At 47.6% G+C, this 13592-nt stretch overlaps 1 protein-coding gene across 2 annotated transcripts in view; it reads left to right on the top strand.

The window, feature by feature from the left end:
• Nucleotides 1-13177, top strand: part of LOC118232203 (SLIT-ROBO Rho GTPase-activating protein 1-like) — a 68392-nt gene extending 55215 nt beyond the window's left edge. The window contains exons 17-22 of one of the 2 annotated variants that reach the window (XM_035426957.1): nt 421-645; nt 1680-1759; nt 4124-4304; nt 5854-5988; nt 9608-9956; nt 10232-13177. In XM_035426957.1, the coding sequence (XP_035282848.1) occupies nt 421-645; nt 1680-1759; nt 4124-4304; nt 5854-5988; nt 9608-9956; nt 10232-10606 (1345 nt within the window). In that variant the 3' untranslated portion in view covers nt 10607-13177. Of the gene's footprint in view, nt 1-420; nt 646-1679; nt 1760-4123; nt 4305-5853; nt 5989-9604; nt 9957-10231 lie in introns of both variants that reach the window. The other variant, XM_035426956.1, reaches the window with a different exon arrangement.
• The last annotated feature ends 415 nt before the right edge of the window (nt 13178-13592 follow it).

The raw sequence follows: 13592 nt of genomic DNA, 5'->3' as shown, positions 1-13592 counted from the left end.
CTTGCTCGCTCTCTCTCACGCACACACACACACAAACACACACAGAGGAAAAATGGCATGTTATTAAATGTGTGAAGAAAGCGTAGACAGCTGGAATGACTTACACCTTTTTAATTTCCTCGTACAGAAAACCTGTCGGTACTTATTTGGCGTTCGTATAATGAAGTGGGAGGAGCGGTTTTATTGTGTGCGTGAACGGGAGGTGCAGGGTTATTAAATCACTCCGTTCATCACCGCCCGTGTGTAAAAGGACCGTTGGCTCGCCAGACCAAATGCCGCACCTGTGTGATTTAATTTAATTGCCACCATAGAAATTAAATAACCGTTAGAGTGGGGGGGCTAACCTCTTCTCACGTTCTATGTTCTTTAGCATTTATTACTCTGTAAATATATTTCTCTGTGCCCGCCCCCTCCCAACAGCCTGTCCCAGTACAGCGATGAGAACATGATGGACCCCTATAACCTGGCCATCTGCTTCGGGCCCACCCTCATGCCCACGCCCGACATCCAGGACCAGGTGTCCTGCCAGGCGCACGTAAACGAGATCGTCAAAACCATCATCGTCCACCACGAGACCATCTTCCCCGACGCCAAGGAGCTGGACGGGCCCGTCTACGAGAAGTGCATGGCCGGGGGGGACTACTGGTGAGAGCCTAGGGCCGCGGAGTCTGCTGGGGTCCCTGACCCTAGTGCTTTGCGGCGAAAACAAAAATCGGTAGAACCTCAGCCCGTTAAGTTCTGCACAATTGTTTTTTTTTACATGTCTTTCCAAAAAGGTTAGTTTTTCATTTGGCCACAGTCAACAAGTGTGTGCCATTGTCCTGCTTGCATTGGCTGAGTAAAAGGATGCCCATGAAGGGCGTGAAGTAATGCACTGTGAACATTGAACACGCAGATTGCAATGCTGCAGCACCAGTAGCTGCTGTTAGTCTTCAGTGCTGAGTACGAAGGAAGACTGCAGTGCTTGGAAGGCGCACGTCTGCGGCCCCTCCGTTTATAAATACAGGGGAGCTGAGTGACTGGTCTGTAATTACACCTGCAGACACACACAGGAAGTGTCTGTCAGGAACCCGGGCTGGGAGCCACAGGACTTTGTGTTGATGCTCACGCCTGTGGCGCCTCTGAGATTCTCCCCTTCCTGTCAGTTGCTGTCAGTGTGAGTGCTGCGGTACAGACAAGCACAGAGAACACTGGCTGAATCTGTGAGTACTGCAGCACGGACGGCACAGGAACACTCTGCAACTGAATATGGTTCTGCTTTCAGAAGTACAGAAATTTGGCTCTAGAAGAGGATCTCTCACTGGAAGATTTTTTGTGAGGCGTATTTTTGTATAATTATATTTCTGTATTTCCGTCCACTGCTGACGTGCATTAATGGTGTTGCTTGAAGGTCAGGAGGAGCTCATGCCAAGTAAACGCTTCAGGTCATGACGGCATTAGCACTGTGGGCTGAGCAGTTCAGGCTGTGTTTAATGAGCTCTGTCAGAGTCTGAGACTATTTTGAGATCTTATCTGAATAGATCAAAGCGGGGCAGGTCAGTGAGGATTGCTGACTGTGGTCACACACACACACACACACACACACACACGCATACACATGCTTCTCTTGTCTCAGAATGAATTCTCCTGTTTGTTTGCTAGTCTGTCTGTCTCACTGAAGTGTCTGTCTGTCCGCACAGTGAGAGCCCGTACAGTGAACCTGGAGCACTGGAGGAAGTGGATCAGGAAGGGGGTATGGAGACCCACACCAGTGAGGAAGGTAGGTACCCTGTGACCTCCGACCTCTAACCTCCGCAGGTTCCCCTCTCCCATGTCACACACATGCCCTCTGCAGACAGCCCCCATTCAGAAGGCCTCTGGAGAAAGACATGTCAGGCAGTGGGTCCCTTCAGACTCTTGTCCCCAAGGAAACAAGGGCATATCTATCTGTGGTTCCCCAGTATCTACCAAATCTCTGACAGGCTACAGTCTGCCTGTCAGTGAACCCCTGTCTAAACCAAACCCCCAACCGAAAACAACCGCCCCTTTAGAACCGTGCCCCTGTTGAATTAAGTAGCCCAGTTTAACTGTATAACCCAAGCTGAATGATTTTCAGAGTGTTTCAAAGTTTCAGTGATTTCATTTATTCACTGATTGGAGTCACATGGCTCATTTCCAAGGCCTAATTTGGCCACTGATTAATTAAAAACCACATAAACCTATGACCTCAGCATCCCTCCAGGACTGGAGTTAAACCTGCGAGTTTGCTTTGCACTTATTTTTGATCGTCCGCTACACCTTGACGTTACGAAGGTGAAAGAATTAGCTGGGTTCCTTGCCCTGTGTCCCTGGGAAAAAACCGTTGCATCCTCTCATTCCTGCATTTTAAACGTCAGGCTGCTTTGCACATGATCTCAGCAGGTGGTATAGTTTATATTCTTCCCTCAGAGAGGATAGATGAAATGTCTGTACTTCCATCTGGACCTGCAGACTTTCTCTAAAGAGGCGGGTGTCTGTGATGGAGGTCCAAGCCAAACACCGTCAGTCTCTCTGGCTACAGGAGGGCCAGACTGTAGGGCTCTGAAAAGCTGTCTGAAACCCCCCCTCCTCTTCTGAGACGATGGTTGGTGCCAACCTGTAGTGAGCTGCGGAGCAGCCACACCCCTCCGCCCCCACCTGAGTCAGCACAGTGGACTCACCCAGACAAAGGCCTGTTTCCATGGCAATAACCGCCAAAGAAATCCCACTTCTCCTGAGCTCAAGGTCTTCTGATGCCCAGACATTTTCCTCAATCATGTTGGATGAATTTCAATAATGTGTTTTCCTCCAAGAGTTCTGGAATGAAAGCTCTGATCTTCTTTGATTATGTTAAGTCCCAATAGTAAACAAATGAAGTCATTGAAATCTGCACCATGCCTTCGTTCCTAAGAAACAAAACAGTGATGATATTTATTAGTTCCATTTTGGAAATCAATTCAGTCACTAACTCGTTTACTATTGTTTTGTTCTGAAAACCTACATCAAGACTGTCAAAAGCATGGCATAACGGCTTATTACAGCTTATGGAAAAATGTCAGAAGAGTCTCTGTGCATACAGAGAATTTCATCAAATATGAATGTCATATTTAAAAGGATTAATCTCGAGTGTGTTTCTCAACTGATCGCGTGCATGTCAGATCCTTGTTGCATAACACAACTGTCACAGGTGACAAATTATCCTTTTTCCAAACCTCTTTTCTCTACCTTGTCAATACATTGATGTTCCTTCATCTGGGTTTCATGTGAAAGTGTCAAAGGTGAACTCTCTAGCATATTGATTTTTCAGTGTGTAGCGCACCAGCAATTTCACATGAAGTGTCTGTTCTTTGTATAATGGAATGAACCCGGTTGTTGTCCTCCATACCCTGGAACCAGGTCGTTAATTTTCCCAAGAAGCCCCCCCCCCCACCCCACCACAACCTTTCAACCGCCGTATGGCTTAGTATGCACCCTCACAGCTACAGAGAACAATCGATCAGAGAAAACTGGGAATCGGCTTAGAATCACGTCGTCTGATTTTGCATGCACACAGGCAATCACATGCATGTAAATGTGCGCACACACACGCGTGTAAGCATGCACACAATCGCATGTGCATATAAGCACACATGCACACCCACACAGACACGTGCATGCACACACACACACATGCATGCAAGTATGCACACACACACACACGCAGACACATACACGCAGACACACACACATTATTGATCTGGGCTCTGCTACGTGCCCAGGTTCCTGTTCCTGCTCTGCATGCATGAGTGTGGAAGCGTTGAGTATGACGTGCGTGAGTGCTGTGCAGGTCAGCTGCAGAATGATCACTGCAGGTCGGATCTGCCTGAGATCTCATCCCCCCACTGCATTCTACACACCTGATCTGGGCTCTGATGTCACTTACTGTACGTGTGTGTGGGTATATACTCACACATGCTTATTTTGTGCTGTGATATCATGGAGGGACCATAGTGTCTGCAGGTTGGACCATGGAGGGCCACAGTGCGCACACACAGTGCACATGCACACACACAGATGCATATACATGTATGCACACACACGCTTTCCCTTCCTCTCTCACTCAGTCTGCTCTCCGTTCTCCTTGCAGAGGGCGAGCCCATCGAGGCCATCGCCAAATTCGACTACGTGGGCCGCTCCGCCCGCGAGCTGTCCTTCAAGAAGGGGGCGTCGCTGCTCCTGTACCAGCGGGCGTCGGAGGACTGGTGGGAGGGGCGGCACAACGGCGTCGACGGCCTGGTGCCACATCAGTACATCGTGGTGCAGGACGTGTGAGTGTGCGATTGCATTAATAGGGCACCAATAAAGCGGTAATAACGTGCTAATAACATGATGATAAAGCTTGAATAATGCAGTAATATGATATTAACAGAAGCAGTAATGTAATGCAAATGCATACTAGACCTAGTAGTTACTTGGCTATGCTAACCGATAAGTAACTAAATAAGTATAGCTGTGGCAACATGTCCTTTGAGGATATGTGCACTCTTCAGGTTTGTCAGAGAACGTTGCAGCTATGTGACATGCATAAAGGTATGATTGGGCATTCCAAATTGTGAAAGGGATAGGGTTAAAAGTATATACTTTTACAGAGATGTATGAAATATTCATATTAATAATGGCATGCATTTACTGGGTTAAAACAGTGCAGGAAGGACTCGTGAATAAAACATGATCCAAATCCAAAAAGCTTGAGCTGTTCCCTTCTCCTGAACCATTCTAATCCTGATTGGTGTAGATTAAGAGCGATTGTGACATCACAGGGGTTCCGGTAATGGCCCTCTAAGTTGGTGTTTGCTCATGAGGCGTGTGCGTGTGGCTCTCATGAGTCTTTAACAAACCCATCTATCGTATTCCCCTGTTCTCCAGCAACCCATCAACCACATGATCTTTCCTTGGTGATGGTTCCGGCTTAATTGATTTTATCTGGTAGCCCATTAAGAAGGGAATTAAATTGTTCTCAGCGGCTGGGTTGAGTCAAACCACGTGCTCTTCTGAGTCCCACCATCCAACTGGTGTTTGCATCAATAATTTGTGGCATAGTGGCTGGCTGGTATGAATTTTCTCATCTAAATGGACTTAGAAATTTGGGAATTCACAGCGCAAAGTAGATGCTGTCAGGCGTAGGAGAAAGAATTGTGCTCTGTGGTGTTGGAGTCCCCATAATTGCTGTTACCGGTGATTTGTTTGAGGCAAAACTCACTTTTAGTAACAACAAAAACATCCCTGCGTTCTCCAGAGTAAAATTACAGAGAGGAATGGCTCTGTAGCGCAACGGTGTAAGTTATCCCCACTGCAACAGGGCCCCCATGGGAACTATGTGTTCTAGTCAGCTTTCAGGTGACGTTTTGTTTTTATTTAACCTTGGTTTAACCAGGTCATCGCTGTGACAGAAATGAGTCTCTTATGAGAGGCACACGGTCCAGGGTTGGACCAAGCATGCATGTGGTCAGACCAAGGTCAAATTTGTATTGGAGATGTATTGACATATCTTAATGTTTTAACTACAGAAAAGTGCTCTACAGATTCCTGAGTGTTTGAAAAGAAACATCTATTCTAACCAGATCAGATGTTAATCGGAGCTAAATTCTACTCTTCGGTATGATTCTAGGGATTTGATTTGTAACGCAGGTTTCTTTAAAAAAAATCTTTGGGGTCTGCCAGAGAGTTTTGAGAATTTACTGGCATCTCGTTGAGTTTTCGTACATGCAGTAGGTATTAGCAGTGTGTGAAGCCCAGAGTGTGGGAACAGATGTTTGAGTGAGCGAGCTCCAGCAGCGAGCTGCTGTGTTTTTAACGCCGCGCCCGGTTCTGTCGCAGGGACGACGCGTTCTCAGACACGCTGAGCCAGAAGGCCGACAGCGAGGCGAGCAGCGGGCCGGCCGGCGAGGAGAAGGGCTCTGGGAAGGACACGAGCTCCCCTACCGACCGGCTCCCCGAGGCCTTCATCAGCAGGTACCATAGAGAGAGCTGCCTGTCCCGCGGTACTGACACGCCCAGAGAGAGAGACAGAGCTGCCTGTCCCACGGTACTGACACGCCCAGAGAGAGAGACAGAGCTGCCTGTCCCGCGGTACTGACACGCCCAGAGAGAGAGAGAGAGAGCTGCCTGTCCCGCGGTACTGACACGCCCAGAGAGAGAGAGAGAGAGAGCCGCCTGTCCCGCGGTACTGACACGCCCAGAGAGAGAGACAGAGCTGCCTGTCCCGCGGTACTGACACACCCAGAGAGGGAGAGAGAGCCGCCTGTCCCGCGGTACTGACACGCCCAGAGAGAGAGAGAGAGCCGCCTGTCCCGCGGTACTGACACGCCCAGAGAGAGAGACAGAGCTACCTGTCCGGCGGTACTGACACGCCCAGAGAGAGAGAGAGCCGCCTGTCCCGCTGTACACGCCCGTCTCTGGCCCTACACTACACCCTACTCCCCTACACTACACACTCCTACCCCTACACTACACCTTACTCTCCCAGCACTAATGCCAGTCTCCCATGGCAACCGCATCCCGCTGCTGGGACACCGTGGGGTTCCATCTCCCCTCGCTGAGAACTGTGTGTGTTAACGACACCAAAATCAACCAAAATCAAAGCGCTCCTGCTGATCCTTTTGAATTTTCAACAAAACACGTCACTAACCGAACCATGCAATCACGTGGAAGAGCTTCAGTACAGTTCTCACTATTGTGTGAGGGCAGATGTTTTCTTTCAGAATTGTCAGTGAGCTGCAGGAAGTTTACTGGCGTGTGAAGGGTTAAAGTATTTCAGATAATTATTTTACCGAGATGCGCCGCAGAACTGTCCCAGACTTTCATCTCAACTTCCTGCCATTTTATTTCGCACATTCAAACGATGGGAGATGTTCCCAAACTCCTGAGACAGCATTTCATAACATCAGAGTCTTGTCATGGCCGCTCGCTCTCGCATTATATATTCAGACAGCAGACCCTTTTGTTTGGCCTGCTGGGTAATTTCACGCAGGAAGTGACAGTCGAGGAGACCGTAATGGGGGATTTGCATAAGGACAGCTGGGAGATGAGATGGAGGGGGGGGGGGGGTTGGACCAGGGCTCGCAGAGACCCGAATGATCCCTCCGTTGTTTGCCGTAGCTGGGATGTTTCTTCTTGTGGAGCAGAATTGCGCTACGCCAGCAGTTTTGGGGGAGAGTCCCTGGGTGAGTCTGTTTGGTGACAGGCCGCCTCCCTGCTCGGGTGACAAATTGAGAAGCGGTGCCACAGAAACTGAACCGGGAGGGCCGATCAGAGGGGACGGAAAGGAAGACAGTAGAGGGCATGTAGAAGACTCTTCACTATAAGAGCCTCAGTTACCTTTGTTTAGCTGCTGCATTTACTTGTTTGTCTGTTTTAGTTGCATTTGTCCGTGTTTAGCTGTGTTTGGCAGTTTAGCTGTAATTATCTGTATTTGGCTGTTTTTAGCTGTGTGTATGGTGTTCAAATGTTTTTAATTATGTTTATGATAATTAGCTGTATTTGGCTATATTTAGCTGTGTTTAGCTGTATTTAGGCTTGTAAAGCTGTTTATCAATGTTTAGTGGTGTTTCGTTTTGTTACCCCCTCCCTTCTCTCTCTCTCTCTCCCCCTCTCTCTCGCTCCCTCCCTCCCTTCTCCACTTCCTTCTCTGTGATGACAGAGTGAATGACCTCTAAAGCCTGGTTGTGTTGTGCAGAAACTCTGCAGGATCCTACCGAGTGTTCACTGTTTTTAACATCCGTGTTACATCGCCTGCAGTCACAGACACTTGTTTAATGTTCCTCTGCTTGTAAAACGCACTGTACCCACTTCAGAACAAAGTGAAGATCTTTCACAGCGAAGCACTGAGCCCCAGATTCTAAAAAAAAAAGGGAAGAAATCATGAATTGTTTCTGCTTGCTTTAAACTGGGTACAGGCCACACACGAAAAGGCTACAGAGTGTAAAGTCAGCACGTAATCACTGAACTTCCGCAGAATCCATGCAGTTGGGGTGAAACAACACAAGTTTTCAAATGAGAGAACGAGTCGTGTGTCTGTACCCTGAGTTGCATGAATATCTGGATGTGAGTAATCGCACCCTCTCCCTACCTACACCCAGGGTTACCTGTCACCCCCTATTTGTCTTTCTGTCTGTCTCCTGTCTGTCTTCATCTCTGCCTGCTCTCATTTTCTTTCTCTGATCATTTGTTGTTATTATTATTTTGGGTATTGCAACCCCTTTGTTTTCTAATGAGCTTGATCTTTGGTACTGGGTGGGGAAACGCCTCAAACATGAAACAGGAGCGAGCTGGTTTTCCTGGTAAATTTTTCCAACTCGTACGCAGCCCTGGGGATAGTGCACCCTCTGTTGCTTGCGGAGTGTACTGCAGCTTATTTAACACTTTGGTCGCCCTCAGTGTAAGAGAATGAGCCATTTCTGCTGGGTGCAGTCTCTCATGCGTTAGAGGCACATTTCCCAGAAACGGTTAAATGAGGTGAGAATTTGTATTTCTTCGGTAATTGAAGCATGAAACTTATCACTGTGTGGATAGAATTCCTCACCCATGCTCGTAAATTATAATTCATGCATATATTCAAATTCTCATTCCTGCTTGTAAAGCACACTAGCGCTTGCACGTTTGTGGTGATTATGGTAGATTGAACTCATGAAAAGCTTACCCTTTTCCTTTGATGCTAGATGGGAAGAAAGTGTGTGATTTGGCGTGTGCTACTGCAAAAAGATTTAGAAGCAGTAGGTCTTCAGACGGTACTGGAACTGACAAGAGACAGGCATCTCTTGGTTCTGTTGGTTTTTCAGAATGCCTGTCTGCCGGCTTTGTTCCCTAAACTGTTTGAAAAACAGGCCCGCAGTATCCTCCATTTTGACAGAGCTGTGTCTGGTGAATAAGAATGTGTCTATTGTGGCTCTTTTCTTTTGTTGGCCTAACATTCACGTTCCCTTTAGCGTCTGGGCCATTACGGTAGCATGCTGTACTCAGCCGTGATGAGATTGAATTAAGCCTGAGAGTCCGCCTTGACCTGAAAGTCTGAGATTGTGGTAAACACGCAGGGCCTGTTGAAAACACAATGGTCTTTACTGTGGCATTTTCCGGAGTGGACTCGGCGAGTAAAATGGCTTTGGTGTAAAATACTCTCCTTTACAAAATGAGAGGAAGTCATACTGATGGGGTGGGTCTTTTCGTGTGATGGGCTTTCTAGATAAATGAATAAAAATGAAAAGTGTTTGGTGGTGAATTGATTTTGGTTCTGAACAGTAAAAACATTTAAAGGATTTAGCTTTAATTCAGTGTACTTTTAGGTCCAGAGGTTGCACCAATGAGAATTGAAGTGTCCTATGAAGTGCCTAGTGATTGAAGTGCATTATGACTTCAGTGCACTGGACTGAAGTGGCCTGTTACTAAAGCATACTGTGACTGATATTCCCTGGGACTGAGGTATACTGGGAAGTATTTTCACTGACTGGGGTGTACTATGACTGAGGTACACTGTGAGTGATATTCACTGTGACCAAGGTGCACTGTGAATGAGGAGTGCTGTGAGAGGTCATAGGTCAGGATGACTGCTACAAATGCTCTCTCGCCCCTCTAGCAGACACAGGAAGAGGACCGACCCTCCATCGCGCCGGCCCCCCGGTCGCCCCAGCGACGGGCACTGCGCGCCGCTCCCCTCCTCCCACGGCCCCATCGCCATGGAGACGGCGGGTTCCCCCGTGGGCGGTCACTACAGCCCGCGGGACCTGCTGCGCGGGCGGGGCCACGCGGCCCTGGACAGCCCCGAGCGAACCCGCCGCGCCGGCCACGGCGGCGTCGCCAACGTCAGCCGCCACGAGTCGCTGCGCAAGACCGACAGCCCCCCCCTGCGCCGCTCCACCTCCTCCGGGCAGCACGCCGGATTCACCCTGCCGCACGGCAAGCCCCTCGACCCCGAGGCCATCGCACAGGTCAGCACGGACGCCAGGGCCCCAGGGGCCTCGGGGGCGCTTTCAGACAGGAAGTGATGTCAGGCGGCAGAACTGAACCAGTTGTGGTTTTCTTTTTTTGTTAAATGAACCCCCACCCCTCTCCCCATTTTAACAACAAAATGGTAGAGATTCTGAGGCCCATTAATAAACTAATAATGGATCATATAGTTTGTGCATGTGTGCGTGTGCGTGTGTACACGCACGTCACTTACTTCTCTCTCTCTCTCGCTCTCTCTCTCTCTCTCTCCCTCTAGGACATAGAGGAGACCATGAACACGGCCCTGAACGAGCTACGTGAGCTGGAGAGGCAGAGCTCAGCCAATCACGCGCCAGACGTGGTGCTGGACACCCTGGAGCCTCAGAAGAACGCCGTGGCACCGTCCAGCCCCCTCCACAGCCTCCTGCTACGGGCCTCTGAACAGCCTGCCCGTCGCCGCGGCAACACCAACTCCAACACCCCTTCCCCCGACAGCATGAGCACCTTCAAGCCCCTGCTGGCCCCTCGCATGGGGGTGCAGCTCAGACCCCCAGCCCTGCGCCCCAAACCACTGGTCCTGCCCAAAACCAGCCCCATCCAGCCACCCGCACCCCCACCCCAAGACCCCCTGGACAAGTCCTGCACAATGTGAACTCCGGCCAGACAGCGCCCCCTTCTGGGCACACGGGACACGTGAATGAGACTATAAACAAGAGTGGGTTTACATAGCAACATATTATCAATGTTTATGAAATGGAAGGTCAAGAATACGTTACATGGGTGGGGGCGGTGGGGTGGTCGGGGAGGGGGTAGGGGGGAAGATGGGGTATTAAAGTTAGTAATGATTGTTAATGTGTTGATGTAAGATGGGTGTGAATTCTTTCAATGTCTAGAAGTTAAACTGTCTCTGCAGTTATAGGCATACATATTGAAACCAAGAGATTACCATATGAGTGTTCTTATAGCCTTGTTACAGTACGGGATTCCCATGCAGAAAGCAAATAGCATATATTAACTCAAAAAAAAAAAAAAACGCAGGCATGGAGCCACCGATATAGCGTAAATAGCATAAATTTAACCGTTTAAATGTGCGACACTGTTACATTGTAAAGAGTTTTTCTTCTTGATATATAAGCAACAGAAATCACAAGGACTTCCTGTGAATGTTTGGGTACAGCGAATGGAGGTCTGCAAGGAATTAATAAGGAGCTTTTTGTCGTTAGTTTACCCCTTAGAACAATTGTGGAGAATGTAGTTTGTTGCTTTTATCAGTAACAGCTGATAGCGGAGTTTTCCCTTCAGTGAATTAAGTATGCATAGTTAAGTGATCTTTGGCCTTATTGTCATATGAATATAAGCTTTTACTCACTGAGGGACTCGAAATGACCACTTTAGAAAGCTGCTATATTCTCGAATACTGCTTGAAGAATCTGGAAATGGATAAGGGTCAACTTTGAGTCAGTTTAGAGTTCGAAAGAGCGGGGACATATAGTTCTTGTTTGAGTTTTCAGTGCACTTGGCCAAATAGGATGAGGTGACAAACTTGCTTATTTACATGTAACAAAAGTTCTGCCAAAATGGACAGCACATGTTCCTGTTTTTATTATCAGTTAAAAATGGGGACATTTTTTTGTTATTTTTATTATTAGGTTTTTTTCTGCAAGATTAGCAGACTAGTTTCAACAGTCTGCAACTAAATGGACTCAGATTGTAACCACTAGGAGAGCTTGTTTATTCCTTGAAATATTTTGATGATTCTTGGATTGGTGTGTGTGTGAGAGTTTGTGTGTGTGCGTGGGGGTGGGGGGGTGGGGGTTCCCTTTGCACAGTGTGCTGTACCTAGGATACGTTTTCAGACACTGAATGTGCATATGTATGCACTTCAGCGGTTTTTTAGAATAGAGGTGCTCTTTGGCCCTGGTCAAAGACACCAGTACTGCCAGTCACAACCCTGTCTCTCTCCAAGCAGAAATAACACTGATTGAGCAGTCCCAGTTCAGCCAATATGGAGAGAGCTTTATCAGTATACTGTACAATACCAAATTCCCCTGAACCACGCCCCCCTGTCCCCACCTCCCTTTAAAGCTTAAATTAGAACCTCTCCAGGTTCCAAATGTTGGTGTTCCTGTAGAGACGACCTGCCTAACAGAACATTCCGCGGCTTCTTCGCCAGCTGTGGCGTAGAGCCCGGTAGCCATGGACTCCTCTCAGACTGTTATTATCAGCAGTGTGTGTGTTTCTCCATCTTTCTTTTTGTTGCCAATTGACTCCTTACCACAGAAAATCTACTCAGTCTTTTTTCATCCATAAATGTAACCCCATTGGGCAGTACAGCACTAAAAAGAAGGATGAATGATTTATGGGCGCTAGCCTTCGGTTGTGTGTGGAGTGGGGGTTGGTGGCTCACGCTGTATGATGTAATGCTTGTGTGTGATGGCTGTACTTTGGGTAACCAGCAAAGGCTCGGGAGAATGCTTTGCGATCATGTGAGTCGATCATAAGTCATTCAGGAGTGCCCCTGCGTTCCTGTCAGCTTTGTTGGTAACAGGAGAGAGGTTGTGGAGGAAGGGCGTTGGAAATGTAACCTGATCGAGTTTGCAATAAGCAATTTCTCACTCGCTCTTTCGCTACCTCTTTCTAAAAAAAAAATAATTTAAGAAAAGTGTCAATCTTGCATCTTGTATATATTACCAATTTGTAATTCTGGTTCCTAACTTTTTCCCCTTTTGTTTAACAGATAAATTTGGGATGCTATCCAAGTCGGACGTTGCAGTTTAAAGCTCTGTACTGATCTAGTCAGTGGGATGTAGGTCTGTTGAAGGTCCCATGTTGTCTTCAGGCAATCGCTTGCGGTAGCGGTAGCTGTTCCTTTGCCTGTCCACTGTTACCTTTTATTGTGTCACTGTATATCTGTAGGATGTACATGTGAAAAAGTGCCTTTGAAAATGTTATTTTTTTCTTCTTTTTTTATTTTTTTATAACTGTACCATTGTGGTTAGTTTCAAAACCCCCCGCTACGACCAAGCGCAGTCTGCAGATGACATTATGGGATATTTCTGTGGGAAAGTGACATGAATAATTAATAAACGGTAGAGTTAATCCATGGTGATATTGCACTTTTATGTATAGGACTGTATATTTGGCATGTAGAATTGTAGCGGCGTTCCAGTACACACTCTTAAGGGTTGTTCCTCGAGTGATTCTAATAAAGGAAATGACTGTCCGTTCCTGAGTGGGCTTTGCTATGAGTACCCAGTTACAGCAGGGTTTTGAATGAACAGAGCAGGCTGTGCTCCGGTTGGTGGGTCTGATCCAATCAAACTGGTTTAAATAGCCACAGTAGGACCAGCTGGTGTGTGCGCATGAGGACCCACACAAACCAAATTGGACCAGACCGGACCAGACTGGGGAGAAGCAGAGGTAAAGAATCTTTTTTAAAAAAAACTTTATATTCACTAGGCAAAGGTTGTGCAGATCCAGTTCTTTATCTATTTTAATCCTGCTGATGCCCATGAAATAAGTGATACTAAGAAAATGAAACTGAGACCTACTGACAGGGCAGCAGATTTGGTCCCAAACCCCATCCACTGAAATTGGAGTAATTCTGATTTATTTGACCTTATTGTGTGTCGATGCTA

The sequence above is a fragment of the Anguilla anguilla genome, chromosome 7 (assembly GCF_013347855.1).
Source record: "Anguilla anguilla isolate fAngAng1 chromosome 7, fAngAng1.pri, whole genome shotgun sequence".
In the NCBI taxonomy this organism is placed as follows: domain Eukaryota; kingdom Metazoa; phylum Chordata; class Actinopteri; order Anguilliformes; family Anguillidae; genus Anguilla; species Anguilla anguilla.
The sequence above is the reverse complement of the archived record's forward strand: the minus strand, read 5'-3'. Positions and strand labels throughout refer to the sequence as shown.